This window comes from Parasteatoda tepidariorum, chromosome 8 (genome assembly GCF_043381705.1).
Source record: "Parasteatoda tepidariorum isolate YZ-2023 chromosome 8, CAS_Ptep_4.0, whole genome shotgun sequence".
Taxonomy (NCBI): domain Eukaryota; kingdom Metazoa; phylum Arthropoda; class Arachnida; order Araneae; family Theridiidae; genus Parasteatoda; species Parasteatoda tepidariorum.
In genome coordinates this window covers 8,574,706-8,589,773 of record NC_092211.1, presented here as the reverse complement: position 1 = coordinate 8,589,773, position 15,068 = coordinate 8,574,706, and the positions used below count along the sequence as shown (strand labels likewise).

At 33.2% G+C, this 15,068-nt stretch overlaps 1 protein-coding gene across 1 annotated transcript in view; it reads right to left on the bottom strand.

Annotated features, from left to right (window-relative positions):
• Positions 1 to 1,687: 1,687 nt before the first annotated feature.
• Positions 1,688 to 15,068, bottom strand: part of LOC107439700 (long-chain fatty acid transport protein 4) — a 26,837-nt gene continuing 13,456 nt past the window's right edge. Inside the window, exons 2-8 of the mRNA XM_016052378.4 lie at positions 11,370 to 11,520; positions 8,759 to 8,996; positions 7,196 to 7,375; positions 7,014 to 7,083; positions 6,022 to 6,223; positions 4,073 to 4,265; positions 1,688 to 1,858 (exon numbers count right to left, since the gene is read on the bottom strand). Of these exons, the coding sequence (XP_015907864.4) occupies positions 1,707 to 1,858; positions 4,073 to 4,265; positions 6,022 to 6,223; positions 7,014 to 7,083; positions 7,196 to 7,375; positions 8,759 to 8,918 (957 nt within the window). The 5' untranslated portion in view covers positions 8,919 to 8,996; positions 11,370 to 11,520 and the 3' untranslated portion in view covers positions 1,688 to 1,706. The remainder of the gene's footprint in view (positions 1,859 to 4,072; positions 4,266 to 6,021; positions 6,224 to 7,013; positions 7,084 to 7,195; positions 7,376 to 8,758; positions 8,997 to 11,369; positions 11,521 to 15,068) is intronic.

The following is a 15,068-nucleotide window of genomic DNA, read 5'->3' as shown; positions in this document are numbered from 1 at the left end:
AGTTAAACGAACACAAAGCTAGCCCATCTCACTTTCGAATCTGATTAGTGCAATTTTTACGTTAGTTTAGTCATATCATGATATAAAGAAAATTTGAAATAAAGAATCTTTTTTTTTTCAGAAAAAATGTTTCCTAAAAGAAATAGTAATGTTGATTACATTTAACTAATTTTCGTGGCCCCTTAGAAATTTTGGGACCTAGGCCCATGCCCACTAGGCGATAATAAGGCAATGAGTTTAGGTCAGATTCGTAAATACTTACAGTACAATTTTGTACTTAAAACGCTTATAACTTCTAAACTATTAATATGATAGTTTCGACATTGATTTCATTCTTTTCAGGGAGAAAAATACAATGTGTCACTGTTTGTATTTCAGGTCTCGGCTATTCACTGATTATATAGGAGGTCTGTTAGGAAAACATTGGTCATTTGGTGATGGGATACTGCAAATACAGAACTTTCTTTTTCGTGTCCGCGTGATTGAAATAATTATAACGCAATATCAAATTAGTTAAAACCATGTAAGAACTTAAAAATCGTATTAAAATGTGTAAAAAAATATTCCTAGTAGAAAGATATTTTTCTCATGTTTGCTTCGTGGAGCCCCCTTTACCTCTGGTGCCCTACGCACGTGCTTAGTATGCTTAATGGTTAATCCGGCCTTGGTCGATCTGTCGAGTCGCAAAGTCCTCCATGTTCCCATAACAAATCAGTACCACTGGGGGTACTGGATTGGAGATCGATCGTTCTCTGATTTAGGTCAAAATTAGGATGTGTGGATGTATGAATGGGTCCGCCCTATAAAAAACGGGCTGTGACGTGTGTGTGACTGAAGGCGAATTCTTGGCCATAGGATGGCGCCACTGAAAAAACAATAAACGCACACTCTGCCTTAAATTTGCTCGGTTTCACCAAGCAGGCTTGCCCGTGGGGCAAGTCGCAATAGAAACAACAACAACAAGAAAAGGAATTAAAAGCATATTTAGAGATTTCCTTTTTCGTCTCCCCCTCTTCGACAGAGTTCGGCCGGTAGGAAAAAGACCCCTTAAATTTAAATAAATATATAACTGTTTCTAAATTGTGACTCCATAGTTTTTTTTTATCTTATTTTTTAAAAAAATCTTTAAGTGAAGTAAAAACATGTACAATGAAGTTAGGAAATAATTTTGCTATCTTATCGGTCCACCTAATATAATTACTCATTTGCTATCTACTCATTGCATCATATACATCAGTGTTATACATAATTACTCATTTGCTATCTACTCATTGCATCATATACATCATTGTTATACATAATTACTCATTTGCTATATACTCATTGCATCATATACATCATTGTTATACATAATTACTCATTTCACTCCTTAAATACTCATTTGTGACCCATTAATAAACCTTTTCCAAAATCCTCGTAAAAATGCAGTAAAAAAAACTATGCACATTAAGGGTCGCAAATCAATATTAAAAGCAAAAAAAAAAATTTCTGCATTCCATGAGTTTTTTTTTTTGTATTGTAAATCTCTGTAAAAAAATAAAATAAAGAGTACACGCAAACAATATATAGGTAAGCAGGAAGGAAAATGTTTATAAACTGTGAGATTATAAAGCAATTTATACTAAGATAATTTGTGTTAGAATAAAATTTGATAAATTTGAATAAAATAAATAACCTATCAACAAAATTAAGAAATCAAAATAAGTTTATTTACCAGGTTTGCATCTGATACAGAGTCCGTTCTTGTCTCTCAGGAGTTCACCAGTTTCGGGATTAATTTTCATGAGTTCAACTGGGAAAAGACGCTGCATTACTTTTGGAAAATATCCGACAGCCCCTACTTTTCCGAACAGGTTAGCTGAAATAGAATCAACATTTATTTTCTTCTATTATGTGTTCAAGCATTTCATCACGAAGATTATTTTTAATAAGTCAAATTATAACCAGGGGTCTGTCCAGACATTTTGTGAGAGGCCCGTTCTTGTAAAATTGTGAAAAAAATACTCGTAATTTGTGAATACGAAATAAACGTCAAATCTCAACAAATTGGCAGTTTTTAAAAAAAGATTAAAAACTTTTGAAATACTTAAGCTATTTGCTGATTCTACAACCCAGATCATTACAGAGGGTGAGATCAAAAACTTTTTTTAAAACATAACTTTACTTTGAGAGTAAGGCACTTAAACTGCGACTTTTTTTTATTTGTCTTCGAAAAATACCCTTATAAGTTCAGAGCAAAGCTTAAATTTTAAATTATATAACCCATCTTGTAACAAATCATTTTCAAAACTTAAAATATTATCAAAGTTTAAAATTATTAAAAAAAGTTTTTCTCAAAAATCACCCATTTAGCGAGATTTTTCTACCTATATGAAACTTGTTAAAACACGACTTCTAAATTTTTTTTCAATTTTCTATTAGCCCAGATAAATCTTTTTGGTTAATTTTTTTTTTAAATATTAAAAAATTAGATCACGAACGATATACAGTTTCACAAAACTGCGGGGTTTTTTCATATAGATATTTTGCGCTATTTTCAGAATTAACATTATAAAGCATCCAATCAAAGTATGAAATTTATTTAAGCATAATTTTAAGATAAAAATTTTAAAATAATAAGACAAAATGCAAAAGTGCTAAATGTAGCTAAAACCAAATTTGTCTTACGTACGAAATTTAAATAAAACGTGAGAAACCAAAAACACGCAAAACGAAATTTTAAAGATATGTATGTTAGCATCAGGGGGCACGCTGTCTGCTAACACACTGGTTAGCTGTCTGCTAACTAATATAATAATAATAATCACAAGATATAGTGTAACGATTTCGTTACTTTGTTCAGATTGAACTAAAACTATAATAAAAAACAAATCTTTTAATAAAATTTTCTAGGTTAATGTTACATGTACAAGGTTTTATTACAATTTTATACATAGTTAAAATGGTTACTATACATAGTTTTATACATAGTTATACTTTCAGTAGTTAGTGGTTTAACGGAAAACTGACTGCTTCTCGTGGCCCCATAATGAAAAAAAAACAAACTACTTAAGAATATGCATTACCTCAAAAATTCAAATATTGAAATAAAGATAAAATTACTATGATACACAAAAATCCACTGAGAAAACCATATTATGAAACAGTAAACTGAGAAAACACTAAGTGTTCTTTTTAGTGTTTTCCTGGTGTACTTTTGACTTGTATTTTTGTATACAATTGGATTTTTATATGGAATTCACTATTTGAATTTTCGAGATATTGTATTTTCTTATTTAGTTTTTTCCATTATAGGGCCTCGGGGCATAGTCAGTTTTTAGTTTAACCACTGATTATAAAACGGCTCCAACATGTTAGCAGACAGTGTGTCACCTGATGAAGTGCTGTTTTTGCTAACATACATATCTTAAAAATTTCGTTTTGCTTGTTTTTGGTTTCTTACTTTTTACCCATTGGCAAAATGGGTCTTGGTTTGGGTTTGATGGAGTCCATACACTTTTCAACTGCCTTCAAGAGTAATAGTACAGTGAGCATGCGTCGTCATTGCATGCGTTGCTATGGCGACCGCTGCTGTTCTTCTTTTAATTTTCACTAGCAGGCATTTTTAATGTATTTACATCATAATAATTTGAAGTATTTTTTATATTCCTTTTATTATTAACGTATAATGACTGGCTTGACTGTGATTTCAATATATAATTATGAATGCTGAAGAAGGAAAAGTATTTTGTGTCATCTTGAAATCTTACATAGGCAGGTAATGAAAATCAATCCGACGACAGGCATCCATTAAGACAGTTTTTACAACCCACGATTTGAAATGTTTAACGGAGTCCATCCAGAAGGAAAAAGCATTTGACCAATGGGCAACCAGGGATCGTAATCAGGCGATCACAACTTTTTTGTTGATTTTGTTTTGTTTTTTATTTAAATTGTTTTCATTATAAAACATCCTAATTATTGGGCTTATTCACTTATTTTTTCGATTTTTATCCCAATATGAGACAGCAGGCACATTTTCTACCATAGCCTTAGATTATTTCATGACGTATTTTGAAGTTCAAGAGCTTACCAATATTAGTGTTTCCTTCAGTTGCCCCATAAATCTCGATGATTTCTTTGATTCTAAACCTATCTTTGAATTCTTTCCAAACGTGAGGCCTTAGGCCGTTCCCGACCATTAGTCTCAAACAATGTTGAGTTTCTTCCGGAGTCACTGGTTGGTTTAGAAGATATCGACAAATTTCTCCGATATACTGAGTCACCTAAAACGACAACAGATATACACATACATACCGTAGTGGAGCTTTTTATTCTAAACGCAGCTCGAAATTGCGTGTTTAACAAAATGCTACAACTGCATTTGTTAAACACGCAACAACTATGACTAAACATCTAGGACCTAGAGTCCCTGTATGCAAGAGTTGCTTCAACAGTCTGTAATTGATTGAGATTTACAATTTATCTCAAAGAGACGAAACAAAAATCGTCCCACAGACTTAACATGTCGTGATTGATAAAGTCTTCATCAGATGTGCTGAATCACCTCGAATACGCAGCCTTTTTTTTGATGAAAAGCATAATAAATAAGCGGCTAGGTTTTTAACCAGGTGATAAATGACGTCATATAAGTAAAAAGCAACGGAGCCTCTTAATTGTTTCGTTTTAAATCTAAACTTTTGCCATAAACTCTTTCACCTGAGGAAATAATGGGAAACCACGGTTAAAAATAAACTTACGCGTGAGGCAAAGTAATAATTTGAAAACATCTTGTTCTCAAGAATTACCTGCGTTTTCGGACAAACGGCTTGATTATTATGAAAAGTATGCTATTTTTCATCTATATAAAAATCATTCCAATCAATGAATTGTTCTCCATTTTCGAAACTTTTAATGAATTTCAGCTCCTACACGCGTGTTGAAAGCGTTTTTTCTTTAATGTTGAACCAGATAGAGGTTTTACGTGGTTTAGGTTTAAAAGATTTACATACATTCGCAGGCTTGTGTGCTCGATTTAGGCTTATAAACCTTTGAGGTTTAACGTGACAAGCAGGGCCCAACTTAGCGTAGTTGGGGCCCGGGGCAAAAAAATTCTTTCAAACCCGCTTCCCTTCACTACTTCAGTAATGAAGAACCGAACTTTGCGGAGGTATTTAAATTTTTCGCATCATTATAGATATATAGCATGAAGAATTATAGATATATAACATGAAGAATTATAGATATATAACACTAGAACCTAAAATAGCCATTTATTCATTTTCTGACAATTCTATATTCATCATGCCGAATACAGTTATCTGATTGTTAACTAGCTGCGAAAAATTCCTATCCTTGTTGACATTAGAGCGGAATTAAGCTAAATTTTCGCAATTACGAAGACGCAATTAAGTCAATCAGATGCCCACATTTTTGTAAACATATAAAATTTTGTGATATGTAAAAATACAGGCTTTTCATTGGTCAAATATGTCCATATTAGTTGCGAAAATTTAGCGAAATTCCGACCTAGAAATCCAGGGATTCACGAAATATAGATTTTTTGTGTTCATACTATAGATTAACGAAGAAGATAACATAAAACTGACGGATTTTACACTATACTGATATTTTGTTTAAATAAAGTTCATTAAAGAGGGAAACGTGAAATAAACTTCCCTTATGCCCCTGCTTTAGTCAGGCTCTGGCGACAAGTGTTTATTGGAATTACATACATTTGCAGGCTCAATTTAGGCTTATAAACCCTTGTCAAATAGAAGGACAGATAGCACAATACAGAGAATTACAGCACGAAGATACATCCAGGGTAATAGCGGGATTCGAACCCACTACCTCCACGCTTTGAGCAGTGTTTGGCGGGCTATACCGTTCGACCAGGGAGGCCCCACAAGTGTTTATGTTACCTTCTTAAAATCGGTTAACAGTTAACTTTGACAAAGTAAGGGAGCCGTCAATTATTTTACATCATAACGATACAGCTGAAATTTTTTATCGCATGTTCAGTGAATTTAGTACACCTACAGTGACTTTATACTTTGAGACATCTTTCCAGAAGTTGGATGCAGAGAATTTCTTTCGTATCACCATTTTGCCGCCAAATATCAAAACAACACCCAACATCAATACACCTCCTGATGCATGGTACTGAGGTAATGGATTGTAGTATGTTTCATATTTCCTGAGTCGACACGGAAATTTTGTTGCTGTCGCTATCCAAAGGTACCTGTATGAATAAGTAAATATTATTATGACATTTCACGCTAAATGGAACAAACAAAGAGGCCTAATAACTTTTGTTGTTCTTAAATTTTTTTCTTTATGAAATCGTTATAGCAGAAAAAGTTAATGTCCAAGTTAACGGCTTAATTATGCTCTTAGGTAGCAGAATATGCGTTTCAGGCTTAGGTAATTTCTACACTTTTTCCACTGTGTTGCCAGGGTATTCACAAAGCTTTTGTTTTTCTTATACCAGTATTTCCCATTTTTTACTAAAATGCTCTGTAGAGCCGTGTTGGCTCAAGGGCGAATTAGGGAGAAAATTAGTGAATCAACGTATTAGTATATTGGTGAATAAGCATATAATAGAATAGGTGAAAGAGATGTAAACATGAGCAAATAAATGAATCAGGAAATTGGCATTTAAATAAATGAACGAATCAATAAGCCCTTTCATTTTTGAATGGGCGAATCAGCGTATTAGAGAACGTTTGAGTGAATGAATGCGAAATAGCGAATTACGAATTAGTGACTCGGAGTATTAGTAAATCAGTGAAATAAAACATCAAGGAATCAATTTATGAATAAATAAAATTTATAAACTTCATATTTTAACATACGAAAATTCAGCACGTTTTTTTTTTAAATGTTAATTTTTGTTTACCATTTACAATGCTACTTGTGTTTAGTTCTTGTAATGCTATTTGTGTTAGGTTTGTATTTAGTACTTTCTTTCAGTTTTGAATCTTTTGTGTTTTGCTCTAACCTTTAAAATGAATATAAAACTGATTTCTCACCTACTGTGCCGAATTACTGCTGCTTTCGGCAAACCTGTTGTACCTGATGTATAGATGTACAATAATTTATCTATAAAAATTATAAAAGAAAAATCATTGAAGTATAAAACTTTGCATATGAAAGATATATTTATCTGATAAATCTTAACATAATATTTTAAATTTAAAAAGAAAAGTAATACCTTGAGAGCCTGGTTTTGGATAACTTAAACGAACTTTTTGGGGAGATGCGTCATCTAATAGAGCATTCAAAGACTTGCAGGGGAATGCTGTGGAAACAACCTGGTTTTGGTTCTTTTCTGCATAACTGTAATATTCCATTCTCTCCTTGTCTTTCAGGAAAGGAATAGCATCTCTTATAGCTGAAATGAACAAGAAAATTTAATTAACAACTTGAAAATTTGCCTAGTTTAAAACAGATAAAAAAGGCGAATAAAATTTCGCAGAATTTATATTTGTGTCGTTTTATTGAAAAAAACGGCCATCTCCATAAAATACAATTTCCAGTGGCCGGGATAGCCTGGATGGTAGGGGCCCATGTCCAGGTGTTCGTGGGTTCGATCCTAGACGGCCGAAGACTCCCCGTGCAGTAAATGGGGACTGATGCACGTTAAATCTGTCGAGTTTCAAAGTCCTCCATGTTCCCATAACAAATCAATACTTCTGGATGTACTGATCAAGGAGTTCCCTTGTCTTCTGGATTGGGTTCAAAATGACAAGGCTGCCTAGTTGAACATTAGTAGTCGTAAACCTAAAATGGGGTTGGCCGTTCAACGACGGTTATGAAGGAAAAAATTTTTCCAGGAAAAACTGATTTTCTGCAACACTTAGACAGAATAAAACAGAAACCAAATTTCTTTGGTTTAACCATTTCGGTCACGATTCTCTCTTCACAATCCATGGCACCATATACGAAACGAACCTTTCTGACTCGAGTGGTCTGAGATCACACGGACGAGATCTCGATTCGGTACTCTTATATTGCATGTTGTATTAGTACGCATACTTACTCTTTGGTACGCATACTCTCAGACCATGCGGACCTTGGGAAACGCTTCTTTCTTATTCCTTCGGTCATGAAGGGGTTAATGGCGCTGATGGTCAGAATCGGCTAAACTGCATGCCCTTCCATTCTGATGTTAAAATTTGCTTTCATCGTTTTCAAAATCTCTAAGCTTTGTTCCTTCAGCAAATACATTATCTGGTCAAAAGTATCCGGACATCCGGTTGCTATGGGTGGTGGAAGTATAATGGTGTGGGGGGTGTTTCTCGTGGTTTGGCCTGTGTCCGTTAGTTGCTGTCATTGGAAACATGAACTCCGAGATGTCATTCTGGACAATGCTCCACTCCCTACTCTATGGCAATATTTCGGCCCATTTCTCTTCTAGCAGGCTCCATTCACACATGAAGGCTTGCGCAGGCGTAGTTTGACGAAATGGGAGTTCGAAACTGGACTGGCCTTCTCAGAGACCCGATCCCATAGAACATCTTTGGGACGAATTAGAGCTCAGATTACGTGATGGAAGTCAATTCCTATGGCCATCTATCAAAAACAGGTGGAAAGTTTTAGCAGACGTGCGCAGGCTGTCATCGATGCGAAAAGGGAACCAACATCCTATTAATATGTGCCTCAGGACATTTTAAGTCCATATCACTGGTACACATCGATAGTCATAAATTTAAAAATGGGTCAGCTGTTCAACACCAGTTATAAAACAATTATTCAATGTGTAACCTATACGAACCTTCCACAAAATTTGAACCAAATATGATAGCTTTTATGTCGAGTATATTGATGGAATGTCCGAAAGCATCTTCTCGAATGTTCGTGTTAATTAAAGCAGTGACCACTCCTATTTTTGCTAAACCAAGCCAGGTGCAGATATATTCGGGGCAGTTTTCCATAAAAAGAGCAACTTCATCTCCTTTTTTGTAACCTCGGGACAAAAAGCAGTTTGCAATTTTATTGCTCAGTTCATCCACCTGAAAAAGATAAGAAATTGAAAAATAATCATCTTCCAAAATTGCAGCATTGAAAATAATAATAATAAATAAATAAGAAAATAATAATAAATAAACAAATAAATAAATAAATTGTTTTCTTTCTGTTTACCACAGTGGGATACCTCCAAGTGACGTCGTGTGGGTATTTCGATTCTGATTGGCTGTTGAAAAGTGGCACTTGTTTACGTTAACAACTGTTCTTTTCATTCAATTTCGAGTAAGCCAATGCCGTTAAGCATCAATTCTCTTAAATGATACATTCTATATTCTTTCACAAAGATTTCAATTCTTCCACTACATATTTTTTACTTAACAGAAAAACAGACATGGAGCCATGTAGAATATAAACAAACTAATTATGCATCGAAATTGCGTGGTACACAAAACAAAAATGTATCACGGTTTCAATAAAATACATAGATAATAAATCTAATCTAAGAAAAATACGAAAAAGAACTATATCTCAATAAATTCGATGCGTGATACGGCACTATGTTTAATTAACTTCACGTTAATTAACATTCTGACTTATGTGGAGAAACTTCAACACGCTGTTTTACTTGTAAGCGATCAGCCGGTGCTGAAGTCACATGTGTGGGTATACAAGGTCTTTTTCTCGAAGTGCAAGTATACCTAGTTGCAGAATAAAGCTAATTACAATCTGAACATGCTCGCTTCTATTTTAGATGCTACCTATCTTTGCGTTATGTTGGCAAGATTTGCGCCACAAAGGCAAGCACGCTTTTTATAACTGTTAAATGTTCTTTCGTGTTTAAGCCTACCTTCGAACTACAAACTTGAACATTGAATGCAAATTTGAAGAAATGTATTGATGAAATTTAGAAATGAATCGTGTGTTACTACAACAATTGTTTGATTCAATAAAAAATAATTTTATTGGTTTTTGTTTAATATTATGGTTGTCTAATGGCACTAGTTCTACAAGAAACTACTTCGCTATTTTAAAATTATAAATTATATTTATTTTAACTATACAATATAGTTAAAAAAAGTTAAATAATCAATAGAAGTTCAAAAATATTATTAATACTTTTAAGCTGAATTCATCAGAATCTATTATCTACCAAATTTGCATGCGCATTCCCCCAGAATTGACGCATGCGCACTAGAAATTAGCAGGCCCAATTATTTGAAATCTTACGCACTGTAACGTACGGAAACTAACATAAATTTGTGAAATCTCCTTATTATATGAAAACGTTAACAATTCTTTAATGATAGAATCACTATTAATTCGTCAATAATATTTTGAAGAAAAAACGGGTGTTGTCCGTCTCTTAAAAAAAAACATTGTATTAGAAATTAAATGGATTTCTTAAGATTCAATTTCTAAAAAAGTAAATCGTGATATATATAGGTTAACCGCTTCCCTGATTATCCCGAGTTAACTCGGGTAAGATAGTGTGAACATTTATTATCCCGAGTAAACTCGGGTAAGTATATAGTGTAAACATTTATTATCCCGAGTTAACTCGGGTAAGTATATAGTGTAAACATTTATTATCCCGAGTAAACTCGGGTAAGTATATAGTGTAAACATTTATTATTCCGAGTAAACTCGGGCACAGCAGAATTCGTCAATGTGTTTTGTTTTATCACGTTTTTATTCGACTGGAAGCAGAACAAAAAATAATCTGCTGTGATTGGAAATTTGTTTAGGAGTTTTGCTATTTGTGGGACTGCAGATGTGTTTTGTAAAATTGTATATACGATGGATGATGAATTCTACATCGAAGAAAGAATTTATAAAAAATGGCGTTCGCCAGCGAAAGTAATGCAGATGATTTTTCAGATTATGAAAATGCTAATAAATAAATATTCAAAGAAAAATATTTAACTTTTTTTTTCATTGGCCTCAGATAATTTGGGATAGTAAACTGATGGTAAATTAAATATTTTTTACGAATGAAGAAATTAAAATTTCAACTTAGAACTTGTGGATTATGTTTTGTTTTAGTTTCTTACATTTATTAATGAAATAAAAAAATATGTTGTTTTTTTTGCTTTTTTTTCTAAGTACCAATTCCCTTATCAATTTTTAAAAAAAAAATTAGTAAGAGAAGCGGTTAAGTTGATCTGAAGCAGTGATCGGGAGCGTTTTTTTTTTTTTTTTCAAGTGGATCTTTTTTACATTTTTTACGCAAAATTTTTGCTGGAGGGTCACATTACTTCTAATTTACATTAAGCTTTATCTTTAAACACACGAAAATCGTGTAGATGAGATAATCTAAAATACCTCAAATAAAATTTACGAGGCGACCCGCGGCTCAATGGTTACTGACCACAGGTCTAAAGGCTTTACTTATACGAATCGTATTGTACCTAACTTACTCGTTTATAGGTCCATTCTTCATCTTGGTAAATGAAACAAACATCATTTCTGTACTTCTTGCAGGTAATTGAGAAACGATCCACTACAGAATGATTGAGTGCGTGAAGTTTTTTCAAGTGAAACAGAAATCTGAAATAGACATATGCAGTCCTGCAAAAAGAAGCGAAAAATTAAGCATTAAAATCTAAATCTAAAGGAAGAGTCATTACTAGAATAGGAGTCTCAAGGTTGCGAGATTTCTCAACTCCCCACACTGTTCCCCTCTTCGTTACCTTGATTTTGGCAAATTTAGCTTTTTCTTTACTCCAACACGTTTCAGTTAAAAATTGAACTGAAACGTGTATATATTTGTTTGGGGAAAAATAACGATTTGGCAGAACCATGGTAACGGAGAACGGGAAAGAGTGAAGAAATCGCATAACCTTGAGGTGCCTGTTTAATTTACAAAAAGTATAATCACAATGCAAAGATATTCCGTAATGCCCGCTCTAAATATATATTATTAAAGTCCTTGTAAAACAAAACTATGCATTAGAAGTCACAAATATTTAAGTGGGAAAAAACATTTTTGAAATATAAATAATAAGTTTTGAAACTAGAATAAGCAAAGGAGGGTTTAAAATAATCCAAAACCAGATTCTCTAGAGGGCATTTGTTTTACATTAAGAAGTACCTTTAAGATTCATCGTTAAATATACCCATTTTCAAATATTAATTTCATTACTAAACTAATAATTAATAGCCTAATCATTTTTTAATAATTAAATTATTAATTATTATATTATATTTGAAAGTGCAAAATTTTGAATCATGAAAAATTATTCATTCTTTAATTATTTACTTCTCCTAAAACTTCGAGGAAACTAACTACCACAGAAGCACACAAAATTGTCCCTTAATTGTTAAGACAGAGAATATAAAATATAATATATTAAGTATTTTCACAATCATTGTAAAGAAGACTAAAGTTTTTAATATGTTATGTAACGCTGGAAACTCCTTCCATACGAAAAATCAATCAAAAAAGGGAATAATATTTCGGAAGGTTTTTGTGTACATAAAAAAAAAACAAAAAAAAAACAAAGCATCCCATGATTTCATGAACTATATCATGCTGGTGGTAATGAGATCCACATGGCGCATCGAACTCTTTTACTTCCAAGACAAGCAGATTCCCGTCGAGCTGAAGTTAAATGGGTTTCAAGCCGTCACCAGGGATCGAACTCCAGTTCTTCACAATGACAGATCAGTATTTTTAACCACCGAGCCGTCTTTTAAGTACTGCATAAAAATGCGTAAATTTACTTTTATTAATAATATTAAAGTTAATTGTAAATATACGATGATTAGACATACACGTGGAATTTTGTAAGCAGCGCCGTCAATTTACATTTTAGTAGTCTTCGAGAAAAAAATGAAGCAAAAAAACTACAACATTAGGATACTGTGGATCACTGATTATGAGACGCGATTCCCAGTTGAACACCAAAGCTAAGCATCACTGGCAGCGCTCAATAAGTGGGTGGGTGACGACTTTTATCAGACTGAGAAGGAACTGCGCGGTATCGATCCTCATTATACTGTTCTACTATAAAATGCTCAACTTCGTGTGCAGGTAGGCAGCATGGTAAAGCAGAGGAGCCGTCTTCTCTACAGAGTATTGAAATTGTGATGTCATGCCTTCGGTTCAACTTCAGGGATCGTCACCAATAGCTTATTGTTCAACTCAAGTGTGATGGAAGTAAACTACTACTATTACTGGTAGTCGCAAATCAGTGGGTAAGAATAGAGCGTTTGCCTCCCAATGACGCTGCAACAGGTTCGAATCCCAGTAATGGCTGGCCGCTATGATTTCTGCTTCCTTTCTGCGTCAACTACAGTGATAATATAAAATATCCTCACTGGTAGGCGAATCAAAACTTGGAATCTTTTTGTCTTGCCGTCGGCAAACCGTGGGGGGCTTTCCACTCTATGTAACGCAACTGCAAGTTAGCTCCATCAAAAAGTCATCAACGAAAGCTATTTCGACCTAATACTTGCAGAGCTACCTTGTCTTCTACATTGGGTTCAAGATTACTGTAGTGAACATACATAGTCAGAAACCTAAAAATCGTTCATCTGTTCAAGCATGGTTAAATAAAATGTCTAAGCAAGATAGAAACGGAAACATTTCCAACATCTGACAAATTAGAAGGAGAGAGAACATGTTAAAAAAATATCAAACGCTGCTTGATCATCGCACGCAATATCGAAAGACAATCGAACTGATTTTGATATTTTTTAATTCAGTTAGGCTCAATAATGATTTCTCAGATTTTAATAAAGTTTTTTTGCTTTTATCTTCCTTCAGTTTTAGTTTGTGATCCATGATCGGCCCTCTTTTTTTCTTCTTGTTTTTGAAAGGAAGCTGGGGGATTTAATGCCGAATAATCACTCAAGGAGTAAATTATCAGTGAAAAGAAAATGCGTTATAATTTCTTGATTATAAAAATTAAATGATAATTTCCATTCATCAAACCCACTCGATATGTACTAATTATGTGTAATAATTTTAATGAATTTGTTTTCGAGTAAGTTCATTATATTATATGAAAGTATGAATTTACCACATGTGATTCTACTTAATTAGATCAACCCTAACATTTAAAAGTAGGAATGCGAATGATGGAGAATATTACCACCTATCGCTTATTCTTTAGTTTACATATGAATGCATGTTTTTTTTATTTCAGATAACAAACGCACACGCAAATAAAGAAAACAAGATATAAAAGAAGTAGAGCATTAAACTATTTATCTAATCAATAAAAGTTTTCATCACGCCACGTTGCAAAGACTGGAAAGATTATCTGTATTTACTTAGAAATATGCAAACAATCAAAAGAAAACAATCCTCAGTATAAGATTCAAATGGAACGTGTGCTTTTGAAGGTTGATAAATTTAAATTAAAATAAGATATATATATATATAATTATCTCAAAAAATGTGATGATGTGGCTTCAGTAGCTTGGGAAATTGATCAGTCCCACGCTACTGATAACCTATTAACATTTAAATATATTGTCCAGAAAGATATAAAAACCCTCTTTCCATGGTCAAACGTGCTATTCTCTACCTATCCACCCAGCATGTAAAGTTGTCATTCTGGGGCTCTGGCCCTTACTTTAATAAAATTACATTATGATTCCTGCATTTTCCTGTATCTATTTCAAGGAGCACCGGCCACACTACGAACTTACAATGTTTATGCTTTCAAAGCGAAACAGATATATATTATTGCTCATTATTAAGGCCCGGATTTTGATAACATTTGCATTTTTTTGTATTTTTTGCATTTTTGGACATTTTTTGCCCTTTAGAGCATTTGTTGAGATTTATAAGGCATTTTCTTTAAATTTTGGGGCGCATTTTGCATTTTAAAGTATTTTTTAAATTTTTTGTTAATTTTTTTCTATTTTTTATTACTTTTTATAATTTTTTACTATTACACTGGCTTCCAAACAATGAAGAAAATCTCTAGGATATTAAAAGGTGAAGCAACATCTTTTCAAATTGAAGAAGAATTGTCAGTAAGTGTGACCGTCCTTTTCAAGTACGTACCAATAACATCAGTAGACGTTGAAAGAAGCTTCTCCTGGTATAAAAATTTGCTTTCAGACAAGAGACGCTCGTTTACATTTCAAAATATCAAAAAAAA